The sequence below is a fragment of the Hippocampus guttulatus genome, chromosome 12 (genome assembly GCF_054856545.1).
Source record: "Hippocampus guttulatus isolate MCC_2025c chromosome 12, RoL_Hgut_1.0, whole genome shotgun sequence".
Taxonomy (NCBI): domain Eukaryota; kingdom Metazoa; phylum Chordata; class Actinopteri; order Syngnathiformes; family Syngnathidae; genus Hippocampus; species Hippocampus guttulatus.
Window position 1 is genome coordinate 17875686 of NC_141272.1, and position 13296 is coordinate 17888981.

At 41.5% G+C, this 13296-nt stretch overlaps 1 protein-coding gene across 12 annotated transcripts in view; it reads left to right on the forward strand.

Annotated features, from left to right (window-relative positions):
* The window catches only part of myo18ab (myosin XVIIIA b), a 96039-nt gene extending 83395 nt beyond the window's left edge, over positions 1-12644 (forward strand). For 7 of the 12 annotated variants that reach the window (XM_086125468.1, XM_086125470.1, XM_086125469.1 and 4 more), the window contains 6 exons: positions 369-554; positions 994-1133; positions 1696-1740; positions 5317-5439; positions 7007-8503; positions 10164-12644. In XM_086125468.1, the coding sequence (XP_085981594.1) occupies positions 369-554; positions 994-1133; positions 1696-1740; positions 5317-5439; positions 7007-8495 (1983 nt within the window). In that variant the 3' untranslated portion in view covers positions 8496-8503; positions 10164-12644. The remainder of the gene's footprint in view (positions 1-368; positions 555-993; positions 1134-1695; positions 1741-5316; positions 5440-7006; positions 8504-10163) is intronic. The other 5 variants (XM_086125478.1, XM_086125467.1, XM_086125475.1 and 2 more) reach the window with 4 other exon arrangements.
* The last annotated feature ends 652 nt before the right edge of the window (positions 12645-13296 follow it).

Below are 13296 nucleotides of genomic sequence, written 5' to 3' on the forward strand. Positions count from 1 at the left end.
TTAAGAAGGTAACTAAGTTATGTCAAAAAGTTTTGAAGTCGATGGAATAGTCATTTTATTAATCAGGATTTCAATCTCAGTCAGTGTTTCCATTATTGTGCAGCCTTAGCCCTGCTCCTCGCCACCAAAAACAAGAGGGGCTGAATGTTTCTGGTTATCAAAATATGGAGCAGGATTTAATTAATCGAGTTACAAAAAGACACTACACTGTACTCATACTCAACTCTTGGTAAATACTGCAGTCTATGTAATATGGCGAGTGGCAAATCTAAGGCGTAACTTGATGGTTATGTGTGTCCCTTACATTACGGTACATACTGAATGTACACATCATTATTACGGCAGTCTAATCTCATTTCCTTTTTCAGAACCTTGTAGCACGTCTCAAAGAAAATTTGGAAAAACTGACCGAGGATCGAGACCAACGCAGCAGTAGTGAGCTCCGGGAGAAAGAACAGAGCAAACGATTGCTGAGACAGATTCGCGACATGAAAGAAGAGATGGGTGAACTCGCCAAAAAGGAAGGAGAGGCCAGCCGCAAAAAGCACGAGCTGGTAAGTATGCAATAGATCAGTGATTCCCAACCAGTGTGCCGTAAGAGCTTTTAACGATGTGCCACGGGAAATGTATCAAATTTCACTTCATTGGTGAGAAAATTATGTATTCATAACAAATAATGTATCTCTCTATCTATGCCAGCAACCTATAGTGACAGAAAGAACAAATAAATGATGTTCTATTGGATGGCAAAAAGTATGAAATTGACACATGTATCCTCTTTTTTCCAACAATTTTGTTCGCTGGTGTGCCGTGCGATTTTTCAAACTTGAACGTGTGCCTTGGCTGTAGTAACCGCTGTCCCTGAAAGGTTTAAGGCCGAATAGATGAAAATGAGAAAATCGTCTAATCAATGACCAAATGATGAGACTTTTGATACCGTTCAAATTCAGACTACTTTGAAAAGATTTATGTTGTGCTTTGTACCATGAACAGGAAATGGACATTGAGAGCTTGGAAGCTGCAAATCAGAGCCTGCAAGCAGACCTCAAGCTCGCCTTCAAAAGGATAGGTGATCTCCAGGCTGCCATTGAGGATGAGATGGAAAGCGATGACAATGAAGACCTTATCAATAGGTACAAATTTACACTCATGCGCCTTGTGTTACACATGATCGTATGCAAACAAAATGCAAATCGAAAAGAGGTTGCGTGTTCACAGATTTTAAATGCCAGAAGTATTTCCGATGAATCAGTCCTTAACCCCATTTACTTGATATTGCTAAGACACCAATTAGTAAAAGGCCATACCAGTACTTTGGTATGAGGGTGACCTTATTGTTCTGATCAATTCTATTATCCTTAATTGATTCTTCAATATGTGTACCGAAGAAAATGCGCTCCTCTGTGATGCCTGCTGACAGAGTGAAAATACCGTATTCTTCACTTTTAAAAGGCTTTTTTTCACTCACTTTACAAGACACAGAAGAAGGTGGCATGTTGAGTCCATATCCATAAAAGCTGCATGTGTCCACTTAAGGTAGTTTCTCATTAAGGAAAAAGAAAAGGGTCACCAAAGCACCAGCCGCAAGAATTTCAAGCATCATTCACATTGTACATTTTCCTTTTGGCCTTGTCTTTTTTTTTTTTTTTTTAAATGTGTGTTCTCTTCTGTTTGTCCATCCATCATTGCAACCAGTTTACAAGACATGGTGACAAAGTATCAGAAAAGAAAAAACAAAACGTGAGGAATGCGAGCTTGTGATTTTTTAATTTTATTTTTTTAATGTATTTATTTTTCTTTTTTTTAACCGCTGGGAATGTTGAAGAGTCTTTGAACACAGAGAATCTGTGCTTTAAAGGATACCCTTATAAAACAAATCCAGATTGAAATGCTCCTGAATTCAAAGCAGTTTTGTCTCAGATTTGAGTCTTAATAAGTGAGACGTTTTGATTGCAATACGATTTTAACTTAGGCTTCAAAGCCACATTTCCACCTTGCAGTATAGTTCGGTTTAGATGGATACACAATTAACGAAGATGGAAAAAGGAGGCATTCTGCATGGGAACTGCTATGGAATGGGAAGACATAAATTACCCTTGTCTAGACATGGTGTAAACCGCCACTAGCTCAAAGTAAGTTAGGATTGGCTCCAGTTTACACGTGACCCTGAACAGACTAAGCGGCAGAAAATTAATCTAGAAATTGTCATTTAATTCATCCATCCCTCCCAATTTTTATGATCCGTTGATCCTCAAGAGGGTTGCGGGCGTGGTGGAGTCTATACCACTTGTCTTCAAGCAGTTGCTTGGGTACACCCTGAACTGGTTGCCATCCATTTGCAGGGTAACGACCAACAACTATCCGCGCTCATACTCACACCTAGGGACAATTTAGTGTGTTCCATTAACCTGTCACACGTCTTTGGATTGGTATGTGGGAGGAAATCGGAGTACCCGGAGAAACCCCACACAGGCATGGGAGAACATGCAAACTCCACACAGGAAGGCCGGAGCCGGAATCTAACCCTGCACCTCTGCACTGTGAGGCCGACGTGCTAACCAGTCGCTCACTGGTCCGCCTTGTCATTTAATAAATTCTTCTTTTCTTCCCACCATTTATTAGTTAGAGTTTCAGCATCCGATAATGGAACGGACTTACTGCTCAAACCGTACCGTGATATGCTGAACTGAACTGTACTGTTTGGTGGAAACAATGTCTACCACTTTGGACACCAGATCCACACAATCACCAATTCAAACAAAAGCAAAAGACTCATAGTTAGGTGAAAGGGAGAGAAATAATCAATCGAAAGAGGGTTTCCTTTGATGCATAAAAGGCTTAGGCATCATGCATCAGCAACAGTGCTCAGAGATTCCTCATAATCCCGGTGTACACCATTGCTGATTCGGGATGTAACGATAACGGCGATATCTTGATATTAAAATGGCTACAATATCGTCGGCGTCATGTTACCATATTAAAAATAGCACATCACCCTCCGCCCGCCCGCCCTCCCAAAAAAAACTCGTTGCCCGCTTCAGCCGACGAACACAGTATTGTGAACTACTTTTTACATAGACCATGATACTTTGCGCCAATGAGCCAAGAGGAGCACATAACAGTAACAGTAACTCCAATATCATGAGTTTTTATACAGTATCATGTGCAAGTCATAATTAGGTTCATATCGTGATCATTTTGTCTCGTGACGTATGGATATCGTTACATCCCTACTGCTGAATGCATGACCTCACATGCTGAGATGCATGAATGTCACTGATGATGTGTTGTATCCCCAGCATGAAACACATTTCCCTCCTCAGATTCTGCATATTGTTAAACACTTGGCATACATGAAGTAACTAATGTTGCAGAAGGTTTTGTGACGCTGTTGTGTGTCATGTTGGAGCGTGATTTCTTTTGAACTGCTGAGGTTTGCTCTAACCGGTCTTAATTTTTTTAATTTATGTATTTATTTTTAATATTCCATAGACTAAGTTTATTGTTAATGTTAATATGTCGCTGTTTGAAACAGGGTGAGTTTCTCATCAATGACCTGAGCTTGCGTAACCCTTTCAGGGACAGCGGTTACAACAGTGGACAGCTTATCATGTTATCAGGTTACAGGGCGCATCAAAGGGTTAATAATGCCAACCTTGAAATGTCTTCCCAAAAGCTGCCTTGTTCACCAGGCAAATCACCTGCACACAACGTTCACCGTTGGCTCTCAGTCATGGGACTCCCTTGACAGTTTTTGGCATTCTGGTGTTGTCAAGGCTGACTCATTCAAGACAGAATTGTGAAACAAGATTTACACTCATTTTAATAATGTTTCATTTGTGTTTGCATTTATTTTATCAACATATTTAAATTATGTAACGACATACATGAAACTGCATTATAATGTAACATAGACTTGGTAGAAATTTATTTTAGGTCAAATTATGTACATTTCACCAGACTCATTAGAAGGTACTGTTTCATACAAAATGTTTTGAAAAGATGTCATTTTCTTGTTGGGCTTGAAAAAGATTTGAAGCCCTGTCTGTGCTCTGGAGCTATAGGGATGAACTCAGAAAACAGTTCCACATTTCGCATACACTAATATGCCATCTACGATATGAAGGCGCACAGAGGAATGAGGCTTTGCAGGGCAAAGAGATCCGTGTTTTAGATGCGAATGAACAGTGGGGAGAAACAAACAACTTATGATGCTTAAAATGCCATTGATAATGATTGTCTCTTTAGTGCTGTTTGTTTGCTTCTCGAAAGCTTTACATGGCAATCGACTATCAATCAGTTACTCCATCCGACTTTATGTATTCAGTCGCACTTTTCATGAGTAAAATGCAGCACAAAGCGCTTCGTACAATGAAAGCAAGGAAACTAAGGAAAACCATTCCCAACGACACACATTAACAGATGCGTACATAGACAGTGTGTTTTTGGATGAGAAAAGCTCTTCTTGGTGATATGCCTGATGCGGTGTTTAAAGGTTACATTTGAATCAAAGACCACACCCTGGGTCTTGATTTTATCCGATGTTTTAAATGTTAGTGCTTTTATTTGAACATTTGTTTCTTTCTTTCTGCCTTACTGATTCAGGACTGATAATCCGTGGTTCTGTTTTTATCCTGGTTGAGCTGCACAAAGTTTTCTGTCATCCACGATTTCATGTCGAAAATACAATGAAAAAGGGCATTAATTGCTTGTGTCCTCAGTAGATAAACTCTCCAAAGTAAATAAATATTCAATACGGGTGCAATAAATAACACGATTTTTTTAATAGATTCAGAGACTCACTAATGAGACCCAACTAATACGTTATTGCTGCTAGAGTACTAGTTATCGAGATAAAATATGAACACCATGGGGCCAATAGGTTAGCGTTCATGTTTAATAATTTACATTCAAATTTCAGGGAAGGTTTATTACGCCGCTACCGAGAGCAGATTCTTTTGGAAAGCTTTGGAAGACTGAGTGTTGTTTATGTCCGCTGCCACCTAACAAAGGTTGCACTAATCTTATGAATGTCAAAGGTGACAAGTTCCAGTGAACTGTTGGTCTGTGGCTGCTCATGGGCTTGTGTGTTAAAAGGGTCTTTTTGAGCTGACTGCAGAAATAACACGATGCTTTGAATGCTCTATTCCCACCTTGTGCCAACGAGTGCTCCTGCAAGGGCTTCATTGATTTCTGCCTCTTTTGACTCGACTGCAACACTGTAACATTTCTTTGAGCTGATTCTCTAATCCTCTCTGCAACTGTCCTCCCCTTTGCCCTGTCTTAACTGGTTTTCTGTGTCTGATTCCCCACTAGTCAAGGGGATTCAGACACTGACTCTGAGGTGGAGGGTCGTGTGGATGGGGTGAAATCCTGGTTATCCAAAAGTAAAGGATCCGCCAAGAATTTTTCGGATGATGGCAGCCTGAAGAGCTCAAGGTCAGTGGAGAAGTAAACATGCGACATTACTGTCCGAGCGATAGCTCTTTCTTAATCGTTCATTCAGACTATTTATTTATTTATTTAAACATTTATTTATTTGCCGAGAAGATACATATTGCTATATAGGGCACAATGATTGGAAACAAAGAGTAAAATTGCTTTTTTGGAACAATACAATTCGATACAGTGAACACAATTTCAATACGATCTATCGATATGGTAACAATAGATTTTCAGTCAATATACAGTATGTATACTAATGTATAACTCCAAATAAACACAATAGAATGCCATTTCATTGGATTTTATTTTAAAACTCACTCAGCTGTACTGATTCCAAAATGTAAAAATCTCAAAATCGGAACAAGCTCGTTCTCGTAATATTCTAGCATAAGCAAAGTGAAACAGAACAAGCTAGTTCTCTTTTTAAACATGAATTTACCTTGCTATCAGCATAAGCTGGTTCTTTTTTATGCATCAAAGTGCGAAAGTTGAGGAATGCTCATCAAACACCTGGTTGGGACTTCCCACAGGTGAACAAGCTAAGTGGGAACTGCTCAGTCATTTCCAAGCAACGATGGGGCGAGGTTCACCTCTTGGGGAACAACTGTGGTTTTTGGACCGTGTACAACGAGAAGGAATTTGGGGATTTTATCATTGGTCGGTCCATAATGTCATCAAAAGGTTCAGAGGCACTGAAGAAATCACTGCATGGAAGCGGCAACGCCAAAAACAAAGTCTCTCTCTCTCTCTCTCTCTCTCTCTCTCTTTCTCTCTATACACACACCCACACACACACACACACACTGATATTCAGAATCATTTTATTGCTCATCCATTTTGGAATAACATGAAAACTAAAACAAACACATTCCCAGGTATTTAAAATTCATATTTATTTATTTTTTACTCAACCCATCTGTCATCGTCAATCCATCACTCCGTCATTGTTATTTTAACCACACATTCCATCATCGCTAAATTACAGTTCGTCATTGCTACTTTAGGACCGTCAGTAAAAAAATTGTTTCCAAAGGTAACTGCAGTGGTGGGCGCATGAGTAATTTTCATCAGTCCGTCATCATCAGTTCGTCATTAATTCAGGCCGTCCCAGTGCGTCACTCGCCACTTTTGCCCCTTCACCTATTTGCTGTGGTAGGATGAAGTACATTTTTGCCGATAGCGACAGCCAGTCAGCATTGAGAACATACAATGTCACATGCAGCACAAGCAGACACACAACCAAATAAAATAAAATAAACAGAAACACCCAGCTTGGTAAAATGAAAACAATATGGGACAATGTCATTGCGGTCTGTTGGACCGAAATGCATACAACGCAGCCAGCTTTCATTTCTGGCTGGGGACGACCTAAAATATGAGCAGACTTGGAGAATGGGAACTGAGATTTAGCAGACAACACAACCACAGGTCACCAGATTGACTGTTTTGTTATATGTACTGTATATCTATTCACCTAGGCTTGCCCTAAAAACTCATCTTTTGTCATTTTTCTCCCATTGTCTTTTGCCCGATGGCCTTTCGGACACTTCGGTCTCTCAAGATTTGCTGTAAACTTAGATGCAAAAGAAGGGAAAGAAAGGTCAGATGATAAGGAATGGAAAGAGGCAAATAAAGAGTTCAAAGACGTCGAGACAACCCGCCCATCATCCGTGATGAGCTCCCTCAGCTACAGGAAGCGTTCCAACCTCGGTTCTAAGGGGGACCAGCTCTTCAGTGTCCTAAAGGCAAATGCGGAATTGGAGGATGATCTGTCTTTCCAAAGGTCTAGATCCAAAAGCACTGATCTTCTAGATGATACCTATTCAACTAGCTCCAGGAAGAAATCATTGGCCGTGGATGACATGGCTGAAAGAGAATCGGTTATCTCCCATCCTTCCTCCGATGCCAGCAGCCGGGCCAGGAAAGGCATGGACAGCCGTTGGGGTGGCATCGACAAAGAATCCACTCTTTCATTCATTCCACCAAGGCGGGCCTCGACTTGCCTTGGGTTAAGCCCAGAGAATGATGATGCGAAGTCTACCCGCAGCTTGGGTTTCTCGAATCCACTCGGACGTCATCAAAGCACGTCACGCTTAGATGAGCGTGGTGGGAGGCGATCACAATATGGCAGTGACCCCAGCAGCCCTTGTTTAAGCAAACGGTCTGGCGGTCGCAGTCCTGGTAGTGTCAGTCAAGCTGATTCCCATCTGTCACTCGCACGTAGCTGCCGTCTGAGTGAGTTTGATCTTGATATGGATGATAGCAGAAGCGTGGCCTTCACTGAGAGGTCGTCTTACTGCCATTCTTCCGCCGGACGCAGTATTTCCATGCCGCCGCCACAAGCTCGATCAACTGGGGATCACGATCTCACCGATAACGTGGATATCAAACCCGTCAGCCATCGTAACTACCTTGACCCGGACCTGGAAAAAGCCATCAATGAAGTCTTGAGCTTCAAACCCATTAAATTCAAGCGCAGTAGCTTGGAGGACTCTGAGGGTGAGGAAGGTACATCTAAAGATAATGCAGATGATAAATTAACTGCTCAGAAGAGCATCGGAACTCGCCCCTGCAGTAATCTTCAACGCTCTGCATCAGCTGTGAGCTGCATAAGACCGTCTCGCAGCACCAGCAGCTGTAGTGGTCGCCGTAGCAAGAGCAAAGGCAAAGGTAAGAAGAATCGAAGCCATAGTTCAGAGTCTGAAAGTCCCAGTGACAAGCGTAGTCACAGGAGCAGCTCTCGGAGATCCAAAAAGTCCAATAAAAAGTCCAGGAAGAGGGAAAAATCGCCTTCGTCTTCATCATCATCGTCGTCATCAGATTCGGAATCGGACTCCGGGTCAAGCTCGAGCGCCTCCACCATCTCCTACCGCAGCTCTAGCAGTGTGAAGAGAGCCCCATCGCAGAAGGTTGTTATCAACCCAGAAGAGGAAATAGAGGATGGGCCCCAAAGTGAGTGCCGCCCGCTCAGCAAAAAGAATGACAAGAAGAGGAGGAAGAAGGTGGACAGCCTGATGATGAAGTACTTGTATCGACCGGATAGCGATTGAAGCAGGCAGTAGGTGCTTGCCTGGCATCCATTAAAAAAAATTTATAATAATTCACAGCATGGTGTGATCCAAAATGGTGCACATATGAAGCAGTGCATTGCACTTTGCACTTCTAGTTTGAGTTGAGTCAGAATTAGCATGTTGGCACGGTTTATTTTTCCAAATCTGCCACTCAGGTGGTATTTGTCTGAGTGCAAGTTCTTACCCATTTCACCGAGCATTTAATTACTCCAGCAAAAAGAGTAGAAACAGCAAAATAAAATAGCTTCCACAACCCCAGCAGTACAATCAGAGGTACCGAACTAATCATGCTAAAATTAGATCATTTGAATGCCCAACTGACGCCGCCCCCCCCCCAAAAAAAACTAACCCCCAGTTTGTAGTGTCTTTGCTGTTATATATAAAAAGTTATACTTGCTCTGTATAATACCATATTTTCCGCACTATAAGGCGCACCTTAAAGCATTTAATTTTCTCAAAAGCCAACAGTACGCCTTATAATCCAATGCGCCTTATATATTATAATATTCTCATTTCTTGGAGGTAGTATGTTCATTCTTTTCTAAAGCGCTTTGTTACAGCTGCAGCAGTTGTGAAAGCTCAATATAAATAATGCTGTATTGTATTCCATTTAGCGTAGCTTCATCTAGTGGATGCATAACACAACTGCAGCCAGGGCTCTATATAAATAAAGCTGCATTATATTGTACTGTACTGTACTGTATTCTTTTTAGCGTAGCACCATCTAGTGGATACATAGTGCAACCGCAGCCACTATTGTAGCTTCTATTCATTCTATGCGCCCGATATATAAGATAAGATAAGAAAAGCTTTATTAGTCTCACAATGGAGAAATTCCCAATTCACAGCAGCAAAGTATGAAAACTGTTTAAAAATAGGTCACTCATTGAAGGTTCGCCTTATACTCCAAAGCGCCTTATAGTGCGGAACATACGGTAATCTTAACCACATCCTTATTACAAGTCATGGTGGTGTTTCCAGGTTTAATAATACATCGCATGGTTTTGTGGCGTCTTTGGAGCGCCTGTTTGAAACCTGACTGCCGAGACGATATGATGGAGGATTCAGTTTCTCCGGTGTGGTTGGGAATACTCAATCAATGGTCAGCTTTTCACACCGCCTCTCAAACAAATCGGCTCATCGGAGGTGTAACTGTAAGAGCCTGCATTTAGTCACCTCTCTATTAAAGCTTTGCGCATTCAGATAATTATGCGTGGCGATGAAAAATTGAGGCTGTGGAATCGCGATGACCGCATTGAGTTGAATGTTCTGTACCTTCCTGGATATGCTTGTGAATAATCTCATTCGTCTGGGTCATTTCGTTCTCGGGGGATTGACTCGATCGCGACTGGACTGTTCTGGCCGTCTTGAAAGACATTTTGCCTCTCATCCTGGTAGGCTTCATTCGTTGTTGCCACCGCGCCAGCCTGCGATGATGAGAGGCGCAAAGTCTTCTTAGACAGCTGGAAGAGCCCATTTGCGGTCGATTCAATGCCCTGAGAATTCTTGTGGATACACTCTGATTTTGGAAACTTAGGAATCCTCCCACTCAGTTTTTTTTTTTAAACTGTCTTTTAAATCCAGCACTGTATATTGCTTGTCATATGGCTTTCACTAACAATCCCTTCTTCTCAAATCCTTCTCCAGCCCCACCGGCAGAAGGCGCTACGGCTTCAGATCCGACGAAGAGGAGGAAGACGACGCTGCCCAGGGATCTCTGTACACTTCTTGATCCAGAGATAGCAATCAACTGAAGAATGTTGGTGACGTTGAGCCTTTCGAGCCGGGATCTTAGTTTGTGCCGCGTTCAGCACCACTTTCCGAAACGCAGCTTCAGCCACTTATTGTCTTGCATGCGAAGATGACCTCATTGGCGGTTGTTCATGGACACTGACAGTTGATCAATTCAGTGAAATTCACTTTTGCTGTCAGTCGAAGCTCACTGTCCTCACGCTTGAGCTTAATCACCACCAAGCTGGTTGCTTGGCATTGCCATTAAAAGTCCCATCTCGGATGTAACTGAGCCAAAGAGTTTAGGATTGCCCCTGAGATGAGATTGTTTCCTTAAAAAAAATCTTTGTGTATTTTCTTTGCATATTGTACACTAGTAATATGTTTTGCCATCGCACCGTGTATTGCCAAAAAGCTTTTTGTTCCATGTAGAAAGTTCTGTTGTTGCCAATTGAAACGGAATCCTGGAAAAAGCCTGACGAATCCTTTTTCTTCTTTCGTCTTTTCTGGGACAAGTGTGCTCTTTTCTGCTATGTATGCAGTTGGGCGGCGTTGTGGGCTGTTGCGCCGCGCCCCGAAGACGCTCTCGTCGTCACACTTTGGAGCCCTTTTGCTGGCTAACGATCCGGTTTTTACAAGTGAAACAAATTGCATCGGGAACTCTCAAGGGAAGCCGGGAGGCCGTTAAATTCATTCTCTTTTGGGGTTTTGTTTTTGGAGAAGCAGACAAGCAAGATCATATCCTACGCATGCTTTTGTTTTCTGAACTCACAGGGTTATTTCGGGTACTTGGAATATCCCACGCTAGCTTTATCACTTCTTTTATTTTCGATGTGATGTGCTTTTCCTTACCAAAAGGAATTTACCGCGAGTTGATATTCGGCACTGTTACTGTTTGTTTCTTATCCTCCCCTCAATATTGTATTCTTATAATTATTAAATATAAAGCAAATGTCCATTCACCACAACCTCTTCAAATTGCCAGAATATTTAGTGATGAACGACCAAAGCCGACAATGAGGATAAAATAAATAATCAAGACACGGGTTCATGGTTCTCACAATTTTGACTTTGGCAATTCTTTTGAAACAGTCGTCAGCCTTCCAGGGTGGCCCTTTTGACATTTTCTTCAAGGCAGGGGCATTTGATTCAATGCCAGAGCTGTTCCAAGAGAGCCAGCATGGACTCGTTCGTCCTTGTAATGCCAAAACTTGCGTTTTCTGACGACTTTTGTGCCTGTCCTATGACGCAACTGCTTACAACTCTGGCAATAGTGCAAGTCGGAAAGTATGTTCGGTCCTATAAAGAAGGCCGCACCTACACAGCTTCGGTTGAAGCCGGCAAAAGGTAGCGAGACGTGTCTGTTTTGATTAAAGCATTCACACCCACATATAGTCATGGGCGTGGAAGTTGCCCAATGACCCACCGGGATCAATTAGTGCGTTGATGTCTTAACAACATTTTACCATGCCGTGCCAATCAAATTTCGGAACCACACAAGTGAAATATTTGATGCGGCAACTGTCACTGATGATGGGGAATTCATTTACCGTAGTTAAAAAATAACCGCCGGATTTCTTTTTGTTCAATTGCACAAGTTAAAACGTTGGCGTTTGTGTTATTGTGTTCTTCTCGTAGATGTGTCAGGGCGACATTTCATTAAATTATGGTGAGCGATGACTATACCTCTGTCGTAGGTCAGCACCAGCTCTTGTGTTTTGCTCGGTAGACACATTTTGAGAAGTTACAGAATTGTCGCCGAACTTGATATCAGATCATTTTAATGAGGGCAATTCCAATGAATTCATTGAGTGCAACGCTGTCGTGGGATTTGCTCACAATATAGGAAACAATGTCGAGCCTTACCAATATTATGGTTCTGTGTCTTTAGTATGTCAATTCACTTTAATCCTCTGCTAAGTGTGTTTTTAGGTTTGTCTGGCAAGTTGTTTCCAATTTTTGCTAAACAGGAAGCAACACCGAAAGCAGCATCATGTCGCATTCATGTGTAGGATTCCCTTGTTGGTGATTTCTCTGAAATGTGCACAGCAGCAGCAGTCCACATAAAACCTCAAATTACATTTGGGGCTTGAAAAAACAAAAAAACAACGCAAAGGAAGTTGAGGCGGTCGAAATCCTTTTTTGTTAGCTGATGCCCTTGTTTTTATTCTGTCTGCAGACAACACGCATTGAAATGTTATCGACTCAGATACAAGTATCTGGCTGCATCAGAACTTTACGGAATGCACACACTATTTATAAATACAGTCCATGTGTATGATTTATGTTAGCTTTGAAAATAGTTTATTTTCATTATTGAACAAATTGACCTCTGATAACATTTTGCCTTACAGTTTAATATATTGTAAATAAACGATGGTGATTGTTTTACAATGACTTCAGACTAATTTGTAATTGCATCTTCATGACATTTCCATTCGTCCGTGAACATGGTCTGCAGACTTTCTTTTGTTCTTTGCATTGCAGGGCGCATTCAAATAAGACAAAGACTTGAACAAAAGAAAGCAAATACAAATACAGTGCAAGCGCCGACATTATTTGCCAGATAAATATCACAGCTAAAACGCTTTCATTGCCGACTCACATTGCTTTTTGGTCCTTAAAATAATATATTTTTGGTTTGGTTTGGTTCGGTCTTATGTCCATATATTTTGAGCGCTTTCTCTTGTGCAATATTATGAAGATGTGGCATATATTGCATCCAAACTTCAAGTGTAGTATGTTTAACTGTAAACTGTAAAACAAGTCCTTAACGCTGGAGAACCCAAGAACCTTTTTTTTTCTTTGGAAAATGATGAATTATACATTAAATGACTACTATATGTTCACTGAACACCAAAATATATGGGGTTTTTTTTCAAATATTCAATGCTTTAATCCTAATTTAGGATTAGGGCCAAATACGACCCTTTGGGATTTAAGGGCAGCATTTGAGTAGCAGAATTTATAGGGGCCAAATTTGACCCCCTGGGTTCTCCAGGGTCAAACCAATTTGAGAGGGAACGGCCACATGTTCACGTTGCTCCAC